Here is a 26,493-nt window from a genome sequence, read left to right as displayed (position 1 = left end):
ATCAAAGCCTATTGTCCAACAGGTCATGTGTAATTTCTGCCTTTTAATTGCAAGTTCATCTCTTGCATTTTCAGTCCATACTTTTCCAGAGAGTTCAGCTCCAGTCTTTCCTCACCCTGGTTTACTTAGTTGCATAATAGAACCTTATTAAAGATTACAGTCTGCTGCAAATGGCTTTCTTCTGCCTGGAACTACAGAAAGAACTGAACTAAGGCAGGCAGCATTTCAACAATAAGTCAGACTAATTCCAGCAAGGCAAACTAAATAATTTTCTGTCCCAATTACTTTGGATAATCTTGAATTTAGTCTTATGCCATCTCTCTATGCAGTATTTTGCCATGAACTGGAGAATTGCTAATGCACCCTGACCTGCTTAATTGGAAGCTGAAGCATAATTGATATCAAAACAGATATCAGAGGAAAACGTTAGCCAGTTCAACAAATTTCCCATGCCCAAAAAACTTCAGCTGACTCATTAAGAAATTACTGTAAGAAATGAGATATGGAAGAGCAGTGACATCCTAATTAACAGAACAGGAAGCACATAATCAGCAGGAGAACTGTTTTGTGTAGTGGGTGCACTGTGAGATTTTTCAAGTAAATAAGGGAAATGCTGTGTGCCCAAATGTGCCCAAACTCACATTTCCCTGCATTGATGGTGCAGTTTTCTCAATAGCACAAAGTACTAGAAGTTTAAATAAATCTGTCCAACAGTCAAGTCTTAGTAATCTGCCTATCAAAAATAGATCAGTTTAAAAGATATTTGAAATCTTAACCTTATCTCTTGAGATTATATCTACCTCCTGTCTGTTTCATTTATTTAAAAAAATACTTTTGCTCCATTGCAGAAGAATGTATTTTAACCAGAAATAGGCCAAGACTAAAAGATTTCTTCCAAGTCCTTAACAATTCAGGTGGGGCACCCATCCAAATCTGCTTTGGATGCAAGTCAGATGCAAAACTGGAGAAAAACTGTTCTGTTGTTCTAGTTCAAATATGGACAAAATCTCAAAATCTGTCTTGAGACAATGAACATGTGCCTCAGATGAAACATGATTTAAAATACTGTTCTCCTTCATCTCCTGTTTTAATTCTTTGTAGACAGTCCCACTTTGCCCTCTCGCACCATTTCACCCAACCCTGCTGATGCTCCATGTGACTGAGGCAAAGCCATCTCCTCTTCCCAGCTACAGACTTTCCAGAACTTTCTCCTGTTCCAACCCAAATTTAACACTTCACCAAAATTTGGTGTGATCCCTTCCATTTCCAAAGTAGATTCCCACAGATTAATACACATGGATTTATGAATCAACACACAGGAAGTTTAATGTGAGAAGTTCCTCCCTTTCTGTAACCACACTCCAGATTCTCAGGTACAGGAACTATACTGGAATAGAGTTATATCCAGTCATTAATTAAAGTCTTAATCCATCCCACAGGAAGCTAGCAGAGGATTTATTTTCTGCAAAACCCTGCTATAAGAAAGGCTGATCTACACTTACCACGTGTTTAAAATCAGCAGTTTTTCCTCCCTCATTAACCCTCCTTCATTTTCACTTCCACCTCATAAAAATCACTTGCAAAAACCTCAGAAATACCAGATTAATAAAAACAAAGAAAATCTGACTTGCACAGGGTTTCTTACATCATGACCACCTTCCTCACCCCAGAGCTGCCTGGGAGCCTGAGCAGAGCAGACCACACGTGGGTGATGCCAGACACCTCCTGCTTCCCCCAGCTCCCAGCCCAGCTCCAGGAGTGGGGCAGGTAAAGGACACAGAATAAAATTATTCCTCACCCAAATATACGAGCTGTGCACAAAAACACCCATGAGCACCTTGCTATTTGGGTGGCAACTAACCTCTCCTGTAACGTTATAGGAAAAATGGGTAAGTTCAATTCCTTAAAAGCTGAAGAGTTCAGCATAACATATAAGGAACAATTTTTTTCCCCCTACAACAATCTGCTCTTTGGCACTGCCTCAGAATACTTTACTGCCACGTCTTACTTCGAAATGGGAGGATGCCAAGAATGAGATAAGTGCAGACATCCATGACTGGGAAACACAAGTAAAAGGCCTTCTCCAGAGCCAATTACAGCCTTTGACACACAAGCGCTTTAAAAAAAAAAAAAAAACACCCCAAACTTACACTAAACAAAGTAAAAGCAACAGTAAATTTCTCTCTCTCTCTGCATTCAAGTAGAAACTTAGAAACTCAACATTCATTTCTTTAGATTAAAAGGCTCTCGTTCTTTCTTAATTAAAAGCTTAAAAATATCCAGTCAAATTGAAACAAAGCATTTGTTTTTTCAGAACACAAGTCTTCATCCTCAAAAAAATACAAATGCCCACATTATTACATTAAGAAGAGATTATTCCTTATCTGCTATTCAATGAATGGAAACCCAGATTATAGCTGAGACTTGCATGAGATATAACTGCTGTAGTGGCCAGATTTGTCTCCTGACAGTTCCATTTGGCTTTTGTCTTCCTTAAGTGTCTGATAGCACTTTACCATATAATTTTATCAACAGTTTTTTCCACTACTAAATATTGTAGTCAAGATGACCAAAAAAAAATGGCAATGTGACCACAGTCTTCATTTGAAACCTTTTAGTTTGGCATATTTCCTTTTGGAAAAGGAAGAGCTAACTTAAGTCAATTAGGAAAAACGTGGTATGAATACTTTATAAACCATCAGGAAAAAAAAAACTGAGTGAAATTAAATAAGCCACAGCAAGTAATTGGCTATTTAGATTCAGCTTCATACACATTTAAGCCTATCAAGTATCCCAAGCTGACCCATTCTGCATCCACCATTCTTGCCTGATTAGAAAAATCCAGGTACATGAAGCCAGAAGTGAGCAGGGGAAAGTCCATATAACAGAATGACAATACCAAGGTATGAAATGATTTTCACTCAAATGAAAAGAACTCTGAAATCTCTAAAATCAAGCAAGTTCATGAGCGAATATCTTTCCACCAGCCAGACTAAATGAAACTGAAAATTACCTTTAAATAACAGTAGAAATGTGCTTTATCTCCTCTTTCTCTTGCCTGACCTGTTCACATTGCCTCATCCAAGAGCTCTAGCAACTTCTAAGTCCAGGCTCCTACTTTTCCTTTTTTTTGCTAAGTACAGTTATGCTCACCACTGCTATTGCAGAGGACAGATATAGATAATTTAAATATATATATGTTTTTAAAGCATTAAAAACAAACCCCAGACAAACCATTTTTGAAGGAGTTGGGGCCAAATCCAGAAGAGAACAGTAAAGCCCAGCACATGACTTCACTTCCTCAAGAGCCTATGAAGGAGAACCAACAAAAGCCAACAGTTCATAAGCTCAGCTGTGTGGGGTTACATATCCAGAGACATTCACCCACCAAAGAGACAGGTGGGTTCTGCAAAGCTCCAGCCCCAGTGAGTTAGATACTTAAACCCCATGAGGTCAAGAGAATTAAGACCAGAGCTCAGGTGAATGTGGAAGTGTCACTTTGTACCAAGCTTCTTTTTCGTTCCCTGTATAAATCTACAAAAACTCAAATTCCACCACAACTTTGAGAATCAGTGGAAGTTTCAAACTCCTGCTTTTCTGAGAGGGCTGATCTGGGTCTCAGCTACTTCCTTAGGCTGGCTGCAGCACAATTTCAGGTGATTTTGTGGTCTGTGCTGTCCAAGAGATCAATCAGCAGCATCATAAACATTCTTGGTGATATTGGAAATAAAAGGCAAAGGACCATAGCAATATTTTTGTGAGCATGTGCAAAAACACTCCAGAAGAAGTTAAGGCAGAGCCCTCACAGCTGCTGCAGCATTGGCACAGCAATGGGAAAGGGGCAGGAGCCCTGATGAGAGGGAGAATCCGAAAAATGGTTGAATTGGTTTTATTCAAAGTTTCCACACAGAGGAGAATTTACCTTTGGCCTAAAACCAGGAATAAAAAACTCAGTCCAAAAAGAATGCTTTGGCCAGGGCCACGTACAGCTTGAAAAGAGGGCTTCTTGTGAGAGCTGGAGCACTGTGGTTTGTCTGGCATCTGCTATCACATGTTTTGCATTTTCCTTTCTTAATGACATTATGCTCTCTGTAAGTACTGGAAGTAACAGAGATTTGCTTCTTTTACCCATTTTCCCAGATGTCCTAGAGGTACAGCAGCATAATTTGCCAATTTATTACATTTTATAAGTATTTAAGGGATTTTGAATATACAATAGTCTAAACTATTCAGCCCAAATTTAATTTCATCATGTTTTATGCTCATTTTCTGTGAATTCCACAAAAAGAGTCAATTGTCTTTTGCAAAAGGTGCTACTTGGATCAATACACAGTATAACGTTTCAAGCACACTGAAATATAATGATATACACAGACTACTCCAAGAAACCTCCCTTTTCCAGTATTTTCCATAAATCTTAAACCAGAAACTGAAAAGAAGGGGTTTTTGTTTTTTTCCTAAAGGAAAGAGCAATATGTACTTGGTAAGGTCTTTGCAGAAGATTAAAATAAAGGTTATACAAAAAGAAAAAACATTATCTTGATGACTGAAAAAAAGAAAATTATCCTTAAATTAACTTTCATCTGCTGGCTTTTAATTGTACTGGCCTGAATAAATGAATAATTCTCAATTTCAAAATTGGAGCAACCACTTCATTATGAAGGTTATGTTACCTTCATAATCAAGTGGTTGCACCAATTTTGAAATTGAGAATTATTAAATACTACAATTTGGAAACAGAGAATTAAACACTACAGTCACTTTTTGCTGGACTCAGCTGAGCTGATCTCTCTCAAGCCTTCAGCATTGCCACTTCCACTGATTTCCTACAAATGGGAAAGAGAGGGATGCTTTACCACCTCTTCCACACATGGGTCATGTCTGTGGTCTGGGGGAGATTAAAGAAGGGAGATCAAACAGCCACGGAGGCAGGAGGCTGCATGTGCCACATAGGGTCCACTTTCTCTTTGTGATCCAAAAAAGGTCTCTCAACCACCCCCAGCTTTACCCTCTCCTTGTGTGGGGAGGCTGATCCAGCACCTTGAAAGAGCTGCCAGAAGGCAGAAGGAGCCCAGGGAGCTGCAGCTCATCAGCAGCTCAGAGGGCGACAGCTCCAGCAAGGGAGAGGGGCAGCAGACACAAATGTTGGGACTCTGAAGTCCCAAATTTCCCTCTCTCAGAAGCAGTGGGTGATGCTGTATTCAGTTTGGGCCTCAACATGCAGAAGAGAACAAAATCAGAGGGAGAATCAAGGAAGGGACAAACACTTTAGAACTGTTCATGTAAGAGCAGCTCTGGAAAACAGTAGCATTCCTTACAAACCAGGGGCAAAAAAAGGCAATACCGAAACTTAGTAATTCCCTCAGCAATAACAGAACAGAACTTTGCCAGTCTTCCAAAGAGGATTTGAAGATGGCATTTATTGTTTTACACGTCAGTGAACAAAAGATGCAGAAAACTAACAGAAGAGAGTAACAAGTGTATTTACACAGCTAGAATTTCAAGAGGAGCAGCTGTATTTTGAAAGGAAGGAAAGGTCACTTCTCTGAAACGGGACTTAAGGAGCACAGAAAACACCAAGTTTTAGGTTATTTGTCTTAAAGATTTCTCTGATTCAGAAGCAAAACAGAAATTCTTTATCTGAAAATTAATGCCTGCAAAGTGACCAGAAGGCTTCAAATTTTTTTTCCAAAAAGAGATTTTTTAATATTAATTATCTCATTTCCTGATTAGCAAACTAAAAGTATGAAATTGTTTTCCCTCTGGCTATAACCCAGCTAGATCAAAGCACTGGCCCAAGAACATACTGTACCAGATCAGTTATGGAGAAAGTCCACAAGAAATTCAAGCATCTCTACTCCTCATCTCTCCTGATAATCACCCCAGAATATAAACATGGGCTCCTCATGCCCCATACTGACAGATATGTGCCCAGATGGTTTTATAACTGGTTTTTGTTGCGCTTATTACTTCAGCACAAACAGTATCTGCAGAGTTCATGCCCAGTCCTAGAAAAATCACTGAGTTCATGCCACTGTCACTTCTCTTGCCAGGTCTCACAGGGAAAGGTTTATTCCATACCTGGAAGAACCATCCCCTTTGAGGAATACCAGAGGGCCACAGCTCCCCTAGAACTGTGAGAGCCAGTGAGGGGCACAGGGACACCTTCAGCAGGTTCCTAAGTGTTAAACATCACCATGATATCTATTTTAGTGAAGACAGAGGAAAGAATCTACACCCACATCTTTTGAATGCACAGAGTCATCAATAAAAAGAGTCTCCTGCTCCAAGCCATAAAGTCATAAATCAAGACAAAACAAGCCATTGACCTGTTTTTAGTCTTATGTGCAGATGCACCACTGCAGTGAGGGTTTAAGGCCATGACAAGTCCTGCTGCATAAATCAGCTCCCTCCTACACAATGGTGTGAAGGATAAATCCAAATCCACTCTGACAGCCAAAACAGGGCAGTGGTACTGTGGTGAGGGGCCACTGGCTGCATGCCAGATGCCCACCAAAGCCAGTCCATCACTCCCCTCCTCACATGGACAGAGGATACAAAATATAACAAAATACTCTAGGCTGAGAAAAGGGCAGGGAGAGATTATTCACCAATTACTGCCACAGGCAAAACTCGACTTGGGGAAAATTAATTTAATTTATTACCAATCAAATCACAGTATAGTAATGAGAAATAAAACCAAATCTTAAAACCACCTTCTACCTCATCCCTCTGTTCTTCCCAAGCTCAGTTTCACTCCTGAATTCTCTGCCTCCTTCCCCACAATGGTGCAGTGGGATGGGGAATGGGGGCTGTGGTCAGTTCATCACACTTTGTCTGTGCTTTCCCTCCTCAGGGGGAGGACTCCTCACACTCTTGCCCAGCTCCATGTGGGCTCCTCCTTGGGCTGCAGGGGGATCTCTGCTCCCCCATGTTCCTTCATGGGCCGGATGGGGATATCCAGCCCCACCATGGGGAATCTCTGCTCCAGCACCTGCAGCCCCTCCTCCCTTTCTGCTGCACTGACCCCGGGGTCTCCAGAGATGTTCTCTCACATATTCTCACCCCTCTGACACAGCTGCAAGTCCCTTTCCCTTCTTCTACAACATGTTATGAGGCACTGCCACCATCACTGATGGGCCCAGCCCTGGCCAGCAGCGAGTCCCTTTTGGAGCCAGTGGCACTGGGGACATGGGGGGATTTTAGCAGCTGCTCACAAAAGCCACCACTCTAATCCCCACACACACATGCCAAAACCTGGCCTCACCAACCTGATACTAATGTTCCTCTCTGTTTGGGAAAGTGGAGCTATCCTGTAGGAAGGTGTTTGTATAAGGACTACAAAGACTGAGAAGTGATTGTTATCTTCCAAAAAGCAGTGTTCATGCAGGCTTTAAAAAGAGATCAATGGCCATTTTTGTATTAGTCACATTTTTGGCAGCTCATCCATATCTGCAAATATATATTTTAGAAGATCAAGTCAGCAGCCAACCCATGCTACAGTCAGAAAAAGGAAGACAGTAAAAGCACATATCACCCAATTATATTAGTGCCCCCTCCTAGAGAATGTTTTACAGTCATGTCTGGCTAGTCAAACCAATTTCTCTTTACTGCTAACTGGAACACCATCTCTTCTATTTCCTCCAAGTTGACTAGGGCTTTTCTGTACTCCTTCAGTTCTTTTATTTCATAAATGTTTTGCAAATACACTCTCACTTGGATTAGGCTGCACTTAACCTGCACTTACCATTCCCCGGGTTTAAAATGAAAAGCATCAGAGCAACAGAGGGAGATCTGGTGTACATCACTGTCCAAAGCCTGTGTGTGTCCAGGGTCAAGAGCAACTCTGCTGAACACAGAACAGAGAAGCAGGTGCACCTGACAAAAGTCAGCCAGCCCAAAAACACACAGTGCAGAGAATCAGATACAGAACCCACTGACAAAGAGTCCTGGGGGAAAACCCAGGCTTTGAGTGAGTTGTTGACCTTGGAGCTGGGAGCAGGAATCTGTGTCCCATTGCCTGAGCTCAGTGAGAACTCAAAGAACTTCCTTATTCTTTGTAAGCAAGCAGGAGGTACAAAGAATATCTGACTCCATCACCTTTCCCTAACTTCAGCTGTCTGCAAGAACCTTCCAGTTTTTGGCCAATCTCACTCATGTCCAAAGAGGCAGCAGTACATGCAAATGCTTCATAGTTTAAAATGTCGTATGTTGATGCTGACAAGTTCAAGACATGAGAAGAGGTTGCTATGGAAACACATGCAGTATTGCCTGGAACATAAGGCAACATTTTACATTAGGAATTTTTTAAAAAATCAACCTTGGACCAACAAATTAGTTGGTTGCCAAATTAGGTTTAGGATGGGGAAAAATCAGTTTGTCATTTGCTCTCAGACAGAAATATTTTTGTTTAGAAACAATAAAGCTAAATGTAATGGAAGCATTTCCATTATACTTTGGATTATTTTCCTTGTCTCAGAGCAAAAAAGTAATTTCATATTGAAAGAGTTTCTTTTGAAGCAAATCCATCTCTACATTCCCATGTGCTGGAGTCTCCATCTAATTTTCTTTCTATAATTAATGAAATCACTTTAATGAATGGTTATGTTCTTTGAAAGGTTAAACCTTTAACTCTTACATAACCTCACTTGCCTGTGTACCCACATTGGCCAACAGAACCAATATAGGAGTAGAACTGATCAGAAGAGAGCAGGATTGCACCCTTGGGCAGTCTGGCAGTTCTCAGTTGTTTCGTGAGCCCTGTTTTATAACCATGTCTGCAACCTGTCACTGTTGCAAGGTGACACGTGCCCTTCTGGGGTATTGCTGTGCAGTGGCATCTTTCAATGCCAATCTCTTCTGCTTCATTCTCTGCCCTCCCAACAAGCACAAGAACAATTCTGAATTCCCCAAATAACAGTTTTACTCTGCAGGCCTCACAAAAAGTCTGATTCTAAAACACAATTCCTACACACCCATGTACTCAAGGGGAATAAAAACCCTCTCCACTTAATCTTTCTTACATAAAGCATAAAGCCTTTTGTTTTTCCTTCTGAAAACTTTCTATGAGTTATCCACTGGATTTGAAAGAGAAGATTTATAAAAAGGGGACACAGGGTTCTACTTCTGACACTTTATTTTTGGAAGCACAGAAGAGCATTTGAGCTGCTGGGCCTCAGACTGACTCTTTCATCTTTTCCTATTTTGAGTATTCTAGAAAATTTCAGTCTACTAGAACATTTATTTGTTTGGGCATTTCTGCCATCACAGAATTGAAAAATGGACTAATCTACAATTCAACCTAAATTACACTCCAAACTGCAGCTGCAGCTGACAAGACCTCATGATTTTTGCAAGGAGAAGGCCAAGATACACTTACAAACACAGAAGATGGGGTCATGGTATCAGCACAACATGATCAACATTTCTGCCTGATAACTTTAGTAAAAATCTAAACCAAATTACAGGCATCATTTCTTCATAAATACCTGAGCAATGAAGGTGGGAAAACCTCTTTTTTGCTAAGTTTAAGAGAGAGGGTGCTAGGAAATCTGATGACAAGCATCTGAAATGGAAAAAAACCTTTTGAACTGGCTTAAGAGCAGTGTCCTTCAATAAATGCAGCAGCAGGCAAACAATGCCAGCAAGTTGTTTTTAGAAAACATCTCATCTAGGGTTGTGCTGTCAAAGACACCTAAGGAGACCTGACAGCCAAACACAGATGGGCTCCTCATGTCCTCAAAACCTCGGCTTACATGGTTACAGCTGAATCCCAACACACCCAGCTTGTTTCAAACGAGGGGTGTTTTCCAGCCATCCCACTGTCACTGGGAAATTCCTGGAAATGCTTTTTGTGAGTGCAGACCTCCTGTCTCAGCAGGCTGTAGGCTACTGAATTCAAGGGCCACTGCTGCCACCCAGGCTCAGTGGGTCACAGCAAGAGGAATGAGGAACAGCATTTCTGAGTATTAAATGCCAGATCCTTTTAACATCCATCCAGCAGCCCCTATAAATTCATTTATTACTGTATTTTTAAGCTGTCTGTACATGGTTGGGTTTTGGACAGTTCCAGAACAGCCTTTTTTAATTTTGTTTTTTAAATAAAACCCATTTTTTATGCAGATCTTCCAGACACATAAGATATTAACTTTTACTTTACCTTCTACTTACAACATCAATAACAGGGAAAAGCTGTTTCTCTTTTCTTTGGAATCTAGTAAATCTGTGTTCCTTAAGAAGCTTACAAGAATACTCAGACAAAGTAAGTGCAAATTATTAGTACCCAATTTCAATGTTGTTTAAAGCATAACTTTTTCTTCTGTCACACCTCACTTCCCTTTTTTTCTTATTATTACCTTGAATAAGGTAATATTTATTGACTAAATGTGTCTATGAAAACTTGCAAATAGGCAGTATAAATGTAAGGATCTTTATAAATTCATTTCTCTTAAAAATCCACCATGTATTTGTGTCAGAAGGACTGAGGCAGAGAAATATGGAAAAGCTTATCTGTAAAGATGCTGAGACTTTGTCTGCACTTCACTCAACTTCACAGGGCTCATCACAACAGTATTTGGCTCTCCTCTCTTCTGTTTTCTTCACTACTAATGGATACTTTACTATTTAATTAGTGCAGCATGATCCAAATCCCATCAAAGTCAATAAAACTCTTTTCATTTATGTTAACGGGCTTTGGACCAACTCCTGGTTTAATAACAGAATCAAATAAAACACCCCTAGGAAAAGAATAGATACACCAAGCTTACACTTTAAAGTACAATCTTAAAACCTTCCTAAGGTTTTTACTCGCTTTAAAGTAAATCTCATTATTGAACACCTTACAAAACCAGCTGGACAGCTCTTTTTTTGCCAGTGTGATTAAAGTGTCAGAAGGCATCTAAAATTGTGCAGAGCTTCACTGTGAAAAACCTTCCCGTGGCAGAGGGTGAGGCCTTCCTGAAGCTTTTCCTGGGGCTCCTGTGCTGTGCAAGGACAGGAAGATTCACCCTGGGAGGACAGACCTGGCAACAGAACTGTTTAAAAGCTCCTGACACAAACTCTTGTTCTTTCTCTGGCACCACCACAGTTGTGCCAGCACTGGGTCTGTTGGGCTGATCTTCAGGAAGCTTCAGCAATGTCCTTCAGCCACTGAGGCTGCTTGGGCAGAGACATCCCCGCCTGAGCAGGTGGCACCAGGGCAGCCAGGGCCCAGCTGAGGGGAGCTCTGTTCAGCAGGGCCCTCAGTTCTAGTGCAGCACAGCTGATCCTCCACAACCACTTTAATCAAACCAGCAGGAGAGAGCACCAGCTATTTTTGTCACACAGAGGAGAGAGGAGCCTTCCTGCTCTTAGACTATACCCCAGTCACTGCAGAAAGCAATGAACCACAAAGCAAGCAAAATGACACTATGTAAACAGGGAGATTAAACCTTCTCCTGATACTTTTGACCCATTTTGGCAATACCAAGCAAGCCACACAAAGCCACCACATCATTTCTAGCATAACAGCCTGCTTTAATTGACTGGCATATTAAACATCAAAGTTCTGTGTGAAGTTTGACCACAGAAATCACATTCAGAAATCACATCCAACCAATGCTGACTCAGCAGCAGAGCCACTGGATCCTTTTTTTAAATTCTCAAAAGCCCAAACAAAAAACCCAAACTTGTGCTGTTGGTTTTAACGTGTTTTTTGCATTTCACACTACTCCAACCTGGCAGCACAGTAGGCTGTGGGACAAATTTCCTTGAAAACAACTTTGGCAGAATGTTAATAGAGAAAGAAGAAAATTCAGGGCGAGGATGAGAGGAGCTTCAGCCCCTTCTGGGCTGGAGCTGTGACCCTTCCCATGGAATCAATCACAGCAGCTCTGGAGGGGACTGTCCTGCAGCACACCAGGACACGTTGGTGATGTGGACACGAGTCTCCAGCTCCCTGCTCCCATCACACAGTGACTCACCTTGTAGTGACACCTGCACTGGGTTGGGAGGTGCAGGAACCTCCCTTTTCTCTCCATGGAGTCAAATTCCAGCCCTGCCCTGCAAACTTGCACTGAGGATAAATGGGAACATCACTTCTTGCTTCATTGTCCCTTCTAGCTATTCACTAAAGGAGAATATTCACTGAGCCAGGATTCTGTTGTGAATTGCCAGGAAATACAGTGTTTTCTGCTCCTTCCTGATGCATGGGCCACTCACAAGCTATTCTCACCACCTCAGCACTCCAGTGCCAGTGCTCAGCATCTTGCCCTGCTGACTCTGATCAAATGTCTCCAACTGCTTTTTCTTTTGGCCTCTGCTCTTTCTTTTGGCCTTCTCTCTGACACATCCCTTCCTCTCCCCTAAATCCCACACAGAGGCAGTCATCTCGCTGCTCTGAGCACTACACTTCTCCACAGGAACCACAGTGCATTTTTCCCCAGTGAAGGAAGTCTTTCCAGCTCATGAAAAGGAGAGCAGAACTGCCCAGCAGCCCAGCAGCAGCCAGAGGGGAGGGAGGTAGACTTCCAAACAATCTGTGCAGCTTTGGAACTCCAACCCACTCGCTGTGGTGGAGCAAATTCACCAGCTCTTGGCAGCCATTTCAAAGATGGCCATTTGCTCCACATTCCTCAGCAAAGGAGGGATGCTGACAAGGTCCTTGGCTCTGTGAAGGTGAGGAGTGAGAAGCTACAGGCTCAACCATCCCCCAGAACCAGCTCCAGGAGGACATCATTACAAGGTGAAAGCTGCCTCCACACAGAGCAGAAAACACAAGTATTAGGGCTAATCTAGCCAGCACACCGTGACATATAGAGGATTAGACTTGACCTGATAGGTCTCTGACGTCAGTGAAAAGTGGTCTTAATATAAACAAATATAAAATGAAAAAGGAAAAAAACCAATGCATTCCCACAGTGGTATAGCTAGAATCTAGTGTGGAACTTGCAAGCAGTGATTCAATACTCCAAAAATTATAACCTTGGGTTAAAGACTGCATGGAGTTCATTCTGGAAGTTCACTATAAAAGTGTTACCTAAGCACAAATAGTACTTAAACCCACAAGTCAAAGCAAGCACCTCTTCAAATCACCCAAAAGGAACCCAAAATTGCCAGAAGCAGCTAAATTCTTCAAAGACCTAAGTATATCCATCACGGATGAATTTCACATCACTGGCATTGCATTTATTCAACAGTTTCCTAGTCTTGTCATGATTTCTACAGGCTTGCATAATAACATGAAAATGTCACAAAAATTATGTCAGAATGGCAATCCAGAGGCAGAGAGCCACAAGGCCCTCAGTGAGCTTTGTGTGACAAGAAGAAGTGCCTAGAGCTGTGTCTTTAACCCATCTGCCCATTCAAGACCAGGGACCCTTCAAAGGTCCTGGGATTCCCAGTCTCCCTTTCCAGTGCACCTTGCCATTTCCAAAAAACAAACCCTAAATACATTACTTAGTGGAATCTCATGAAAACATATGCACATTCACAGATCTTGTGTGTCCTGCTGGCTCCCAAGAAGGAGTGTATCTCTTTTCAAACCATGGGAGCCTGTAACCCAGACTGTCAGAGGAGGGCATATCTCCACATGAGTGTGAAAACATCTAATTACATAAGGCCAGGTCCTCAGCTAATGCAAAGTGACAGAGCTCCCTGAAATCCGTGGAGATATGATGATGCAGATTAACAGAAGTTTGGCTCATTATAATTCAATGGACCCAACTTCTAATTTTCCCATCTAGTGACAGATTGTTGGAATCCTGACCACCAGAACCTCAGAGTGCAATGGGGAGTTGAAAGGAGATGATAGCATCAGGGAAAGTAAACTCCAGTTTGGCTGAAAGCATGTTTATGATCTAGGAGTTTCAATTAGCTGTTGCTGAGTTATCACAAAAGTCTGTTGAACAGATGTGCAATTAGTGTTTTTTCCTCTTGTGACTTGGGTTTTGGCTTTTTTTGTTGGGGGATTGTATTTGGCGTTTGGGTGGGTTTTTTTGAAAGTGATGCAAAAAATAAGACCTAGTTTTATTGAGGTCAAAACTAACATCTTAGGCAGAGAAAGCTCTTCCCACAACCCCAGCAGTGCAGAAGCAGAGGCAGTGTCAGCAGGAAAATCTTTCTCCTTTCTGGCTTCATCTTCACAGGAATATGGAGACAGAAAAGCTGTCAGAATGAGCCTGCAAATTCAAGGCAGCTGGAATTGCCTCATCCTCCTGGCATGGACTGGAGGGTTTCTCCTGATCCCTCCCCCTTACTTAATGCATCACCTCTTCTGTGGTGGGGATGTGGTGTGAGGCAGAAGGGGAAGAAGGTTCAGCAGAGCTATTTCAGGGTTAGAGGCACACAGTTCTGTCCTGTTCCCTCCAGCACATGGGATATAAACAGCCATGGGAAAAGCTGCACTAGAGCTGCTCACACTCACCTCCCTCCCCACACCACTGCACCAGGGGACAGAGAACAAGGTGAAAGACAAGGTTATGATGTGAAATACTCCATGGCCTGCTTTTTGTCCCAAATACTCTGCTAATCAACCTGTCTACACAAAGCCAAATGGAGCCAGTGAAACTAAACACATTCACTTCAGCAGCTTTGGAACCATCCCAAAAAACAGTTACTTGCCATGGGACCTTATGCAAAATTATGCTGGATCATGACACAAACATTGACAGAAATGACACAAACATTGACAGAAATCTGGGTTTTTTTCTTGTGTGATTTTCTGTTTAGATAAATGCAAGCTTACACTGTATTTTCACAGATTCAGCATTTTCATTCTATTTTATAAGATGTGTATGATTACTGTTGGGCTTAATTTGACTGCAGTGAACTAAGCACTTTATTTTCACAGAAATTCATTACACTCTCCTACTGAGGAGATTAAACTAATTCAAAACATCTTGTAAATGGTCTTGTCTTTCTTTGCTTGTCTATTGCTTATCCAGACTGAGTTTCATATTACTCTGAAAGAAGAATAAATCATCCTTTGATTAATCCCATTTTTACACTTGCTGCTTATGTCAGCCTTACCTGCTGTAATTTTGCAAACAAATTTAATATTGACAGACACCTCTTAGCACTTATTTGGGAATTAAATATTTTGATTTACTGATGAATGGTGGATTTCCAATTTCTACAATGAAACCTAAAACTATCAAAAAACTCTGATTTCAAGCTTGATTATAAATCTGAAATCAATCCAAATTCATCTCTAAACTTTCTTTAACCCTGAGGTACTTAGTGGTATTGAACAGAAGTGGCATAAAATTTCTGCTTCTGGGATTTGGGGTGGGGCTTTTTACTGATTACAACAGGTAAAAGATTGTGACCTTATGTTCATGGTGCTTTACAGAGAGTGTTTTGAAGTCTGAAAGACACCATTTTATCCAGCTATTACTCTAGGTATATAAAAACTTTTAGACATTTTCAGCCTTGCAAGCTTCAAAGCCTGTCATCCTCCAATATAACTCCTGTCACATGAGAGTGTTGGCACGTGAAAGACTCTGACTGAGCCCAGCTCAGCTGTCTTCATGGTCAGGTAGTGATTTATTTATTTATTTCTCAAAGACTGTTTCTTAAGTACATTCTGGTTTGCAGAATGCTTTCTGAACAACATCTCTCACATTCCTTCCACAGCTCCTCTGCTTGGAGGAGGGGAAAGCCTTGAAATTTTAACACACTGAAAAATTAAGAAGTATATTCTTATGCATATGAGTTGGATGAACATGAATTACCCAAAAGCCATGATTTAAAACAAATAAACCCACTATAAAAACAGTAACCACAGCCTGTGCTGCCACCTACCCTTGGTTAATCTCTGTGTTTTCTGTGGGCTTTTTCCAAAGTGTGAGCTCTGTCCTGGGAACAGGAATGCCCTGCAGGTGATGTGATGGCCATGGGCACCAGCCTGGTACCAGCCTTGGGAGTCCCACACTTCACCAGGGGAGAAATGCAAGATGCAGCTGCTTAGGGCAGGTGCTGGATGTTAGTTCTGCCCTTTGCATTTGAGGGAAAGAGCAGAGAAATGAGAATCACAGAACCATGGAATCATTTAGGTTGGAAGAGACTTAGAAGATCTTTAAGTCCAGCCATTAACACAGGAATGTTAAGTCCACACTAAACTATGGCTCCAGTTGCCACATCTGTACCTCCCTGAGCCGCCTGTTCCAAGGTTTGACAGCCCTTTTGGTGAAGAAGTTTTTCCTAGCATCTAATCTAAAAATTCAGCAAGTGCTTTCCCTTCTTCCTTTTTAAATTCAATCATTTTACTGTATTTGAATTGAAATGTAAATGGTGCATTGCTATGCTTAGCTCTTGAAACAGTTTTACTCCCAAGAAAGTAAGCCTTTCTTTCCTGTTGGACTCGATGTATTATTTTGACTTTCTCCCTTCTATACTCTACAATACTCACTAAATCATGCCAAAAAAGCTCATGTTCAGAAACAAAACTTGAAAGAGAAATCCCTCCCACGGACCAAACTGTGCAAGAGTAGCCCTGAGTCTGCAGTGCCCGTCCTGGTGTGTGGTGTGAAGGTGGTGGATGGGCTTGCCTGAGGAGGTTGATGAGTGTCCAGAGCTGCACTGGACATGCTGGAAGCTGCTGCTGCAGCCCCAGGGCACAAAGGGAGAAGGAGGGGTGAGAGAGGGACTGCCCACAACCCTGGGAAGCAGGCACAGCAGCAGGCTGAGAGAGCTGCACTCAGGGCTCCTGAAGAAATTTGCTGCATCATCCACAAAATTCAATGTCCCCTGCCATTTCATGGACTGCTTCTTGTCAGGATTGTAAGTGATGGGCTAAAGGAAAAGAGCTGCTGGCCAGCCTGCTCATTAGCCAGCCTGTTCATTAGCCAGCCTGCTCATTAGCCATGCAGGTTCTTCTCCACACATCCACTTCATTATTCTTACAGTGGCAGTAAATCAGAAAACACACCAATAAAGGCTTTAAGACTCACATCAAGTGAGGCTCTGTGCTACCCTAAACCTCAGATAGATAGTCTGATTTCATGTTTTTCAAAAAAGAGATGAGATGTTCACCATATGCCAGGTATTTCTTTCCAGCTTTCTTACCTCAAAAAAACTGTAAAAATCATTCACCTTCATTGCAGGGCAATAACAGCAACCTATAGTCCACGCACCTAATGAAGAGAAATAACTTAAATGCCTAAATTAGCTGTATGTAGTTACAGGTAGAAGGAGCTTTTCGTACCCACAGATATCAGTGATGTCCACTGACTTTCTCATTACAGGATTAGTAGGCTTCACACTTAATTTCAGTGGAAAATAGATTGTAATTTGTCCCCTGAGGTGCACGAGGCTAGAGGTTAAATGCTGGGAAAAAGCAGTCTGACCATATAATGAAATTCAAACACAGAGGTGGCAACTATAGGAAAAGCTAAAGGGAATGACAGTAGCAAAGAAGTTAAAGTTGCTGTATTTATAGCTCATCACATCAAAAGAGAAGTGGCAACATTGTACTTTGCAAGTGGAAGAGTCAGAAAGTACCCGGGACATTAGGCAATTCCAACCTCTGAATTCTCCACAGAAAGTTGCAAAAGTGAGGAATTAATAGTGTCTTTATTTTGAAGAGAAGGGTCACAAATGCAGCAACAAGGGGGCAAAATACTAAATTTTACATAAGCCAATTTAAAAGGAATTAAAAAATATATAAACTTGATGGTTAACACTGAAAAACTTCAACACACTTGGGATGCCAAGTCCAAAAAGTAACAGCAAGTTGTACAAATGAGACTTCCATTTCAGCAAGGGAAAGATCTGGAAAACAAACAGAAGGGGCATGAAGGAGGGGGAAAAGCAAGTGTATAAATCAGTGGTGAGGGCAGGTTCTCTCTGTGGCATTAGAGAGGATAAAATGATGCTGAAGTTATCAGGGTCAGTAAATTAACCTCCCCCACGTGGGGGCAGCCAGCCCACAGAACCCACAGCAGTGCACAAAGTCTCACAGAGGACAAAACACAAAGCACACACAGGACAAAACACACAAGGTGTAAAGAGAAACTCATCTGTACTGTAAAGTGACACCTTCAAAACAACATACTTGGGATGATTTTCACTGGCCAGGGGATTTTTGGGACTTCAAGAAAGAAAACTGGCCTCTCTGCCTTTTCCTTGAGGGAAACACTTTAAAACTCTTTCTTTAAACAAAAAAACAGTTACTTAGAAGAAAAAGCAGAAACATTAATGCTGAGGTTCACACTTATAACTCCAAGAACTCCAGATCTGAAGAAAGTACCAGACGTTTTGAGACCTGGGAATAACTGAGATGATCTATAACAGAAGCTGTGATTTAGATATGAGGAAGCAACGTGCTCTTCTGCACTTGAAGAGGACACTCTTCTTTTCAATGTTACAGTTTAATAGAACAGAGCTGAAAATAGCGTGTGAAATGTGGGCCTTTCATTTGCAGACTATTAAAGCTGGGAACCCGCTGTGTCAAGACTCTGCAAACAAAGATGAATTTAAAACACACTCAGATAAAGGGGCCAAAGGAACCAGATGTGATGTGTTAGAGAACTTACTGAAACTTTGGAAGAAAGAAAGCAATAAAGGGACAAGGTGATCCGAAAAGGAGGGTGTGCACATCAGAGCAAGGTTGTGCAACCCCCTGCAAGACACTCAAGACCTGCTCCCTGGCTCTGTTTTTATCAGACCCAGTATGAGAAATGTCCTGGTGTGCCATTAAGTAATGGCATGACCTGCTTACAAAGCAACAGTCACCATAAATAAAAAGTACTCCGAAGTAGGTCGAATACAACACCAGTGTGATCTCTGGAGAAAAGGTCCTGTTCCATACAACAGCTGGAATTCTGGTTGATCCCAAAAAATTTTTTTTAACCTTCTGCAGCAAAATTAAACACGGAGCTAACTTGAAATGTGGCAATGCCTTGCCATTTGCAGGAGCCTTGAATTCTCAGGGAATGGCCTCCACACGTCGTGAAGAAGCAGCAAGCTGGGAGGTAACCGAGCTAATAGCACTTTTTGAGGGACACACCTCTGGAAGCTAAGAGGGACAGACTTCTCAAAATAGATGTTCTGCTTACCCCAGAAATTAATTATGACCTTATCAAAATTAGTTCCTATATTTGGGTCTTTCAAGATGGGAAGTAGGAGACACTATAGGCTCCTTTCCTTGGATATATAGAGTTTAATATTCTGGCTGGAAAATTAGTTTTTGTGTGGTCAAAGGGCATAGTACAGCTGAGACTCTACTACAATGAGGACAATGCAACACAAGGTCAAATAGGACATAAATACTTATATTTTATCCAAAGGCCTACAACATACCACAAAGATACCAGTTTTGATTGCCTGAGGATAGTCTGTCCAGATGGTGTCCACCTGTATGATGTAGGAAATTACTTGCTCTGCTCTCAGATAAAATGTAGGTGAGATAATCCATGCACAGAAGATGCAAAGAAAAAAGAAAAAACACACTATTTACTGATGATAGAGTCTCTTTTAAGGACAGCAGAGGATAATTTACTCCAGTCAGAGGCTGAATCATAGTGTTTACACTCTTCATCTTTCACACTGTAACTTTTAAAAGGAAAAGCCTATGCAATTTACACAGCAGAAGGGACTGTCCAACTAGGCTCATGTTGGCCAGAGAAATGAACAGCAGAAACCAGAGAATGGGTTACAAAGCAAAGTCTCTGTCCTGTGAAAACATGGACATGCTGGAGTGTTAGGCATCAAAAGAGCTCCATTGCTCTGCCAGGCAACACAGGTCTTTTAAATGATGTGTGCAGAGGGGAATGTGCAGTCGGGCTCTGATTGTGCAAGAATTCACATACATGCTTGGCTTAGCCATGGGAAAAGCCCAGCTGAATTGAAAATGCCCTTGAAAAAGGGTTAATGGTGATCCCACTGGTCATCTGCAGAGGAAGGACTGCTGTTTCCTTAATGAGAATGGCTTTTACATTTTGTTCTATACTGTGTCATAGAACCTATTTGCACTTCTTCTGCTACTGTATTACAGTTCTACTTATCAAAAAAACCCACAGTGAATTTTGCCATTACATTAAAAAATGGAGAAAGAAAAAAAATAAAAAACCCATGCAGAGGGTGACTTTGGTTTGATTTTGGTTTAATTTAATGAGAAAATGCTCCCAAATGAAAAGATCATATGAGCCAAAATATCTCCTTAAAATGGATCCAACCCCATCATATTGTAAATGCTAAGAATTTAGCATACAGAAAAGGAATTACTGGAATTATTTGTAGCACGCATCTGTTTTAACTGTCAGGCACTAGACCTGACCAGACTTTGAAGATAATATTGTGCTACCTCGAGCTCTGCTTTTTTACTACATCACAAACCAGTGTAATCCAAAAACCAGATCAAAAAGAAACACGACTAAATTATAAATCCATATGAAAGTAGGAGATGGATGTCTAAAAGGAAAAATAACACAGTTACATAAGCATGTCTGCCTTCTCCTGGTATATTCATTGTGAGTAGCTCCTTCACCCTCTTATCCAGGTAAATTACATGTTCCACCTAAGGTGAGTTGGATTCACCTTCAACTCTGTGGACAGTTCCAAGAAAACACCTCTGTCAGGACAGTACATAATAATATAACCTTAAAATTCACTTACTTTAAAGGCATCAAACTCATGCTCAAAGTGAAGAAGTACTATACTGAACAATGCTAGACTTCACAAAGTGACTAAATCCCTTTAGGAATGCAGGGAAAGTGGCAGGAGGAAGGGGAGAAAGGTGAGCATTTCACATGGGTAGCTGGAATTGCTCTCAGGAAACATCATTGACTGGATCTGAACATGAGATTCTACATTTCCACTTTAGAAATTAGATTATATGAATACAACCCTGTAAAATAAAAACTGAGGGAAAAAGTTTAGTTCTCTGATTTAAAACAGGAAAGAAAATACTCATAATATAAATAATACCTAAAAACATCTTGGGACAACTGGCAGATATGCACTTGTATTGACACCAGCCAGCTCCTGAGAATCCATAACTGGTTAGGAAAGGGAAATGCATCACCACAAACCCACGCAGGTGAGCCCAGGGCTACAGATACTGCAGCATTGAGCATGAGTCGAGAAAGCACTGCTGGTGTCCCAAGCATTTCTAGAAGAAACAGAGCCTGGGCAAGCAGCCAGCCAGCCAGCCGGCTGCTCAAAAACAGTTTGGGAGGGTTAGCAAGAGCACAGGAAAGATTGAAACGTTGTAGAGCAAACCCTGCCTGGTTCATCACAAGAAGAAACAGGTCCTCTGTACTTGTAAGGTGTCACTCTTGGTGCCCCAAGCCATGTAACGCTTACAGCTCATTTAGAAAACAAACAAGCAGAGATGGCTTGAAAAGCTCAGTTTCTATATATCTTCTTCTAATAACTTTTCAATTTAGTGACAATACTGTGAAATTTTTGGACAGCTGATCTTTTAGCTTTAAAAAAGGAAGAGGATCATACTAATGGAGCCAAACTAGGACACCATGATGTGTTACTGAGACTGATGTTCCTTCCTTTGCTTCCATGGATGCAGTCAGATCACATCGATTGTTCATCATGGAGTAGTGATCCTCAGTCTTCTCAGTCCTGTCAGTACATCTGACTCTGCACTGCAGCCTAAGTTAATCATGTGTTCATTATCCATTTCAGATGTGCTGTGGATATTGTGTTTTTCCTGTCTAAGTACACATTCTAGCTCATAAACTACAAATGTCATGAGGAGACTGGGAGGGACTTTTTATGTCCCTGAATTTCCACAACCACATGGTACCATCCTGTCAGCCTGAAGAAGACATTTTTGGCACATCTGCCTCAAGCACTGCAGAAATATTTATCAAAAATCTAGATGTGTAAAGAGTTCTTCTACAATGGCACGTTCATCTGCTGAGGTGAAGAAAGACAGTTCCCATAGTTACACAATAATCTGGAAGGATTATCATAATCCTAGCTTTTTCTTGTTTTATAGCACTTTTTACAGCCTTCCACCACTCTCCTTCACAACCCTTGGGGAGGACAGCCAGCTCCCTCATCCTCTGCATCCACAAGTAAGAATCTGGCCAAGGACCAAGAACATACTCAAAGCACAATGCCTTCCACCACAGCCTGCAGGCCATGGAGAGCTGACCATGCTTGCTCTGCCCACTCAGTGGAGAAATAGTTTGGATGCTGTCAGGCCAACCAAGATGATAACAAGTTATCCCAAGCGTTTTTATCTTAAGTGGGAAAGCTTTCACAGTACTTTTTTTTTAATATGGTAAAAATCACATTCATAATTCAGAAAGCTGTTAAAAATCTATTGATTAGCTTTAACTTTGATTTTCATCCACAATTTTTAATGACCCGCTCCAGCTCTGACAACACACCTAGATTGCATACTTCAGAAGTTCTCTTCATCTGCCTCAGATTTGATTTCTAGATCAATAAATTTTCTGTTGAATTCTGATACAGAAAACCGTGAGTACCCAAACTAATGAGTATCTCTTTGGTCAGGGCAGCAGATCTTCATCATACAGTACAGTTCAAAAGCCCCTTCACAAATCTACTATTTTCACGTAAATTCCTTCCAACAACTTCTCATTTGGCAATACCAATTCCACCAGCCAGACTCTTCTAAAACAATAACTGGAAAATGAGACATAGTTGGTAGTACAGTGCAAACCAAAAGGGCTGTTCAAAGGAGAAAACATCAGAAGTTGGCAAGGTGGCAGATGCATCTGCTGACTTAAACCAGATTCAGTCAACAAAAGTTTGCAATGAAAAAAATCAAAGTAGGACACTTCAAGTTCAGTATTGTTTCAGCCTCGATGGCTGATGCAAAAGTCAGAAGACCACAAGATGTCAAACCACCTTCAAAAGCAAGCACTTCAAAAACAAATACTAGGAATTGAATTAATCAAGTTTACAATGTAAAATTCTAACACTTGTTAGTTGACAGCTCAGTTGTGAGAGAGATCCACCATCCTTATCTCCTGAATAACCTAGAAAATGTAGTGGAAATACTCAGGTCAACTGAAGAAAACTAGGTGTGAAGTAAAAATCAGACATAGAAAAACAGTTGACAATAGCTTTGTCCATGACTTTATTCACATCCAAATGTCAATAAACCCAAGAAAAGCATACAGCCCAGTTGTCTCTAAGCATGTCTTGCTGGCAACTCATTGCTCCAAGGACTCTTCAATACTCCTTGCAAAAAATAAGAAATAAAGGGAGAGACAATCACAAGCAGTATTAACTTCTGTGGTTACTTGCTTATTATTTCTGCCCACACAGCAGTGGCTTTTGGAGAAACATTGGTATAATTCCTTTGAGTTCGTGTAATTCTATTGATAATCTGTTTTATACACTCACCCCACAAGAAAGAAAGAAACTGAGATGGAGGGAAAGGGTAGAGATGGAACATGGTACCCAAGGGACTGGAGTTCAATTTGTTGTTCCAAAACAGATTTACTGCACAATCTCAGGGAAATCTTTACAGCCTAAAGGTATCGAGGCAATGCTTCCTGCAGGAAGACTTCAGTGACCTGCGCAAAAAAAACACATATCTGCACTGCAACATCTACCATGTACATACACCCAGGAGGAAGCAGTGATCCATTTCCAAATGTATTAGCATAACCACAGAAGTTGTAATTCCATGTGAAAATCATTCAGATTAGAATGTGGCACCTCCCAGCCCAGACCAACTCTCCAGCTTCTTCTAATGGAAACAAGAGCACTGGAAAAGGCAGGCACATGGGTTGGGCATACATGTTGAAAACTACAGATCCTTTGGTAGTTTTCTGGATTCCAGTCTTTTATGAGTGCATTTATTATTGCATTGAGGCCTGGCTTCACAACTTTGTATTTGAGACGTAACAAATGTGAAAAAAAAGCAGTAATTCATAAAGCCTTTCATTTATATCTTCATTTTATAAATCATTCTCATTCTTTGTCATTTTTACATGCAACATGAGGCCTTGGACCTTTAGAGTCTCGTCCAAAGTTTGGCTTTAATTCCTGTTCTGTTTTATCATAACTCTTTTGTCTAAATATAAGGAGCCCACATTCAGGCAAACACTGGAAGAAAGCAAGAACAAGCTCCCCCCCTGCCCTTACAGTCAACACCTGTGCTGAGGAGAAGAACACAAGGTGAGGAGTAGCCATCAACAAGATCTTCCTCCACCTTTCAGCACAGATGAACAAGGAAGAAGAACTTTTGCTCTGCCCCAGTTTTAAAAGTAAATCTTGAGCAAGTAGATTTGCCTTACACAAAATGATCTCTGCTAGACACAAGGAGAGCACAGAACTTTTGCTTCCCCCCCGAGGCAGAACTGCAGGCTCACACTCTGCTCTCTGACTGGCTCTTCTTGCTCAGTCCTGGTGCTTTGCTTACCCTCAGCCAGCTGTCCACATCAAACAACTGCAGCATTAAAACCTGCTTCTCAAAACAGGAATGCACATGGCTAGGAGAAACCACAGGAAAGGAAAGACTAAGGGGAAAAGTATTTGATTCCCTTCCATTCTCAGATAGCCAACATGCTATCTCCATACATGTCATCTTCTTGGCACAGCAAATGAACAACTTCCTATGACTAAATAAATAGAAATACAACTGACTCCTACTGGCTCTTTATGCAGAGGCAGAATGCATTACAATTAAGCAATCTCAAAATTACAAACTCTAAAGGCTAGAGCAAGGAAATACAGGCTGGATAAACTGGTCATTATAAAAGAAAATATAGCCCCTTTCTCACTAAACAAATTGCTGTGCAGTAATTACTGTTCAAATGACAGTGTGACAGTTTAGGATGTCAGGGACAAACAGTGATAATCTGAGTGCTGAACATGCACTCCAGAACAGAAAGCTGCAGCCAGTTTTAAAGCACACAGCTTTGACAAATGTATCACAGGGGGCTGTTTTGCTCGTAAAACTCAAAGTCTTCTGCAACTTTTCATCAATCACTTGATTAGGCAATGAAACTCACCAAGTGAAATATCCAAGCAAACAGACTCTGAATAAATTTAAATTTTCCAGGACAAAACCATATTTTACCTATCAAATGTGTTTCCAAGGTAGTCCAGCCCATTATTTGGGATTAACTCTTTTTAACCCTTACCCTTGCAGGCTGTAAGTGAGAAGTGGAAGCGGATGCTGAGAACTTGCCACTTAACCTTCTGCTTTAGAGCATCAGAGCCCTCAAGTAACTTTACCACAAATCAGCATAAATGCTGGTTTCAGCTGCTCTGTTCCAGAGTAGCTACCTCAGAGCATGTGCTCAAACTTCTAGTGCCACTGTCTGTAAAGCAGCGCTTGGTGCAGCACAGCTATTCCCACACAAGGGAACATTAGTTAATTTGCATTCACAGTTACCATATGAGGTGTGAGTTTCTGACAGTCCACACATTTTATATTTAAAGACTGTAGGAAATTAATATAATTATCTTTGATATAATAACAAAAGTAACTTACCAGTCCATCGCAATTGCTGATAGCAACAGAAGCGTTTGGCAGATCAGTGATATCCCCAACATAGAGGCAATTCCCATAGAGAGGTTCAATATGAGTCTCCTCAGAGTCCTCCTGCCACTCAACTGTTGCTCCAGGGGCCACGAGCCTGGAGTTTGGCCGCAACCTGAAGTGAAACTCTCTTCCAAAAACAGTGACATTGTAAAATATCTGCTCATTTGCTGCTTCATGTTGCAAGTCCTCCACAGCTCTCCTGAAGCGTGCTTTTGGCGGTCCAGACACCAAGTGGGATAGGAACCTGCCCTCTGAATCGGTGCTTGTGGGGATGACAAGGCTGTACTCCTCTATATTCCTCAGGATTGAATCTTTACAGGGAGAAAGCAAGAGAGGACAGAGATACTAGAACTAAACGTATCCTGATGCCGCGGGATTTTTATTCCATTATTCATTAGCACAGCAGACACTTACATAAGGCAGATGGACACTGCACTCTTTGCAGGCACTTGGCTCACCTGCATGAAGTGTGCAGAGTTCACTCAAACTTGCCTTTTCTTCCCCAAAATACCAGACGGCAGCGTGAGCCTCCCCACCCCGCCAGGACCCCGCACTCTGCCCCTGCAGCGAGGTCCCGCTCCCCTTTGCCCGCCCAGCCCGGACCCCGCACCCCTGCACGCCCATTTAGTGACCAGGTCGCCTCGGGGACTTTGGGGGTTTCCCGGGTGGCCAGCTCTGAAGAGAGGGCGTTGATTTACTTCGGGACTGCTCGCAGGGGCAGGGGTAGGGGCTGGGTTTGCAGGTGGTAAGCCTGCAAGGCAAAGGCACGTCCCCCAAACTACCCCCGGTGCGGCGGGTTTGAGTCGAGCGGTGATGGGGACGCCGCGGGCAGCGATCGGGAGCGGTCTCAGTGGGGACCCCGGGAGTTTCGGACGGAGGAGATGCCCGGGCAAGAGGAAGAGGAGGCAGAGGAGCTGCCATGTGTTTCAGCCCGCACGGGGAGCCCCAGGCACCGCTCCCTGCCCGCCGGGGCGGCGCGGGGCTGCGGGCAGCGCTGTCACTGCCGGGCGCTCCCGGCTCCCTTC

General features: G+C 41.9%; 1 protein-coding gene across 1 annotated transcript in view; it reads right to left on the bottom strand.

Annotated features, from left to right (window-relative positions):
- Positions 1-26,092, bottom strand: part of ADAMTS2 (ADAM metallopeptidase with thrombospondin type 1 motif 2) — a 167,098-nt gene extending 141,006 nt beyond the window's left edge. The window contains exons 1-2 of the mRNA XM_054288265.1: positions 25,927-26,092; positions 25,418-25,779 (exon numbers count right to left, since the gene is read on the bottom strand). Of these exons, the coding sequence (XP_054144240.1) occupies positions 25,418-25,779; positions 25,927-26,092 (528 nt within the window). The remainder of the gene's footprint in view (positions 1-25,417; positions 25,780-25,926) is intronic.
- Between the last annotated feature and the right edge of the window lie 401 nt (positions 26,093-26,493).

The sequence above is a fragment of the Melozone crissalis genome, unplaced genomic scaffold, assembly GCF_028551555.1.
Source record: "Melozone crissalis strain CALT ecotype California unplaced genomic scaffold, PUWL_Pcris_2 ptg000061l_1, whole genome shotgun sequence".
NCBI classification, from domain to species: Eukaryota; Metazoa; Chordata; class Aves; order Passeriformes; family Passerellidae; genus Melozone; species Melozone crissalis.
Note: the sequence above shows the minus strand (reverse complement) of the source record. Positions and strands in the feature narration are given on the sequence as shown.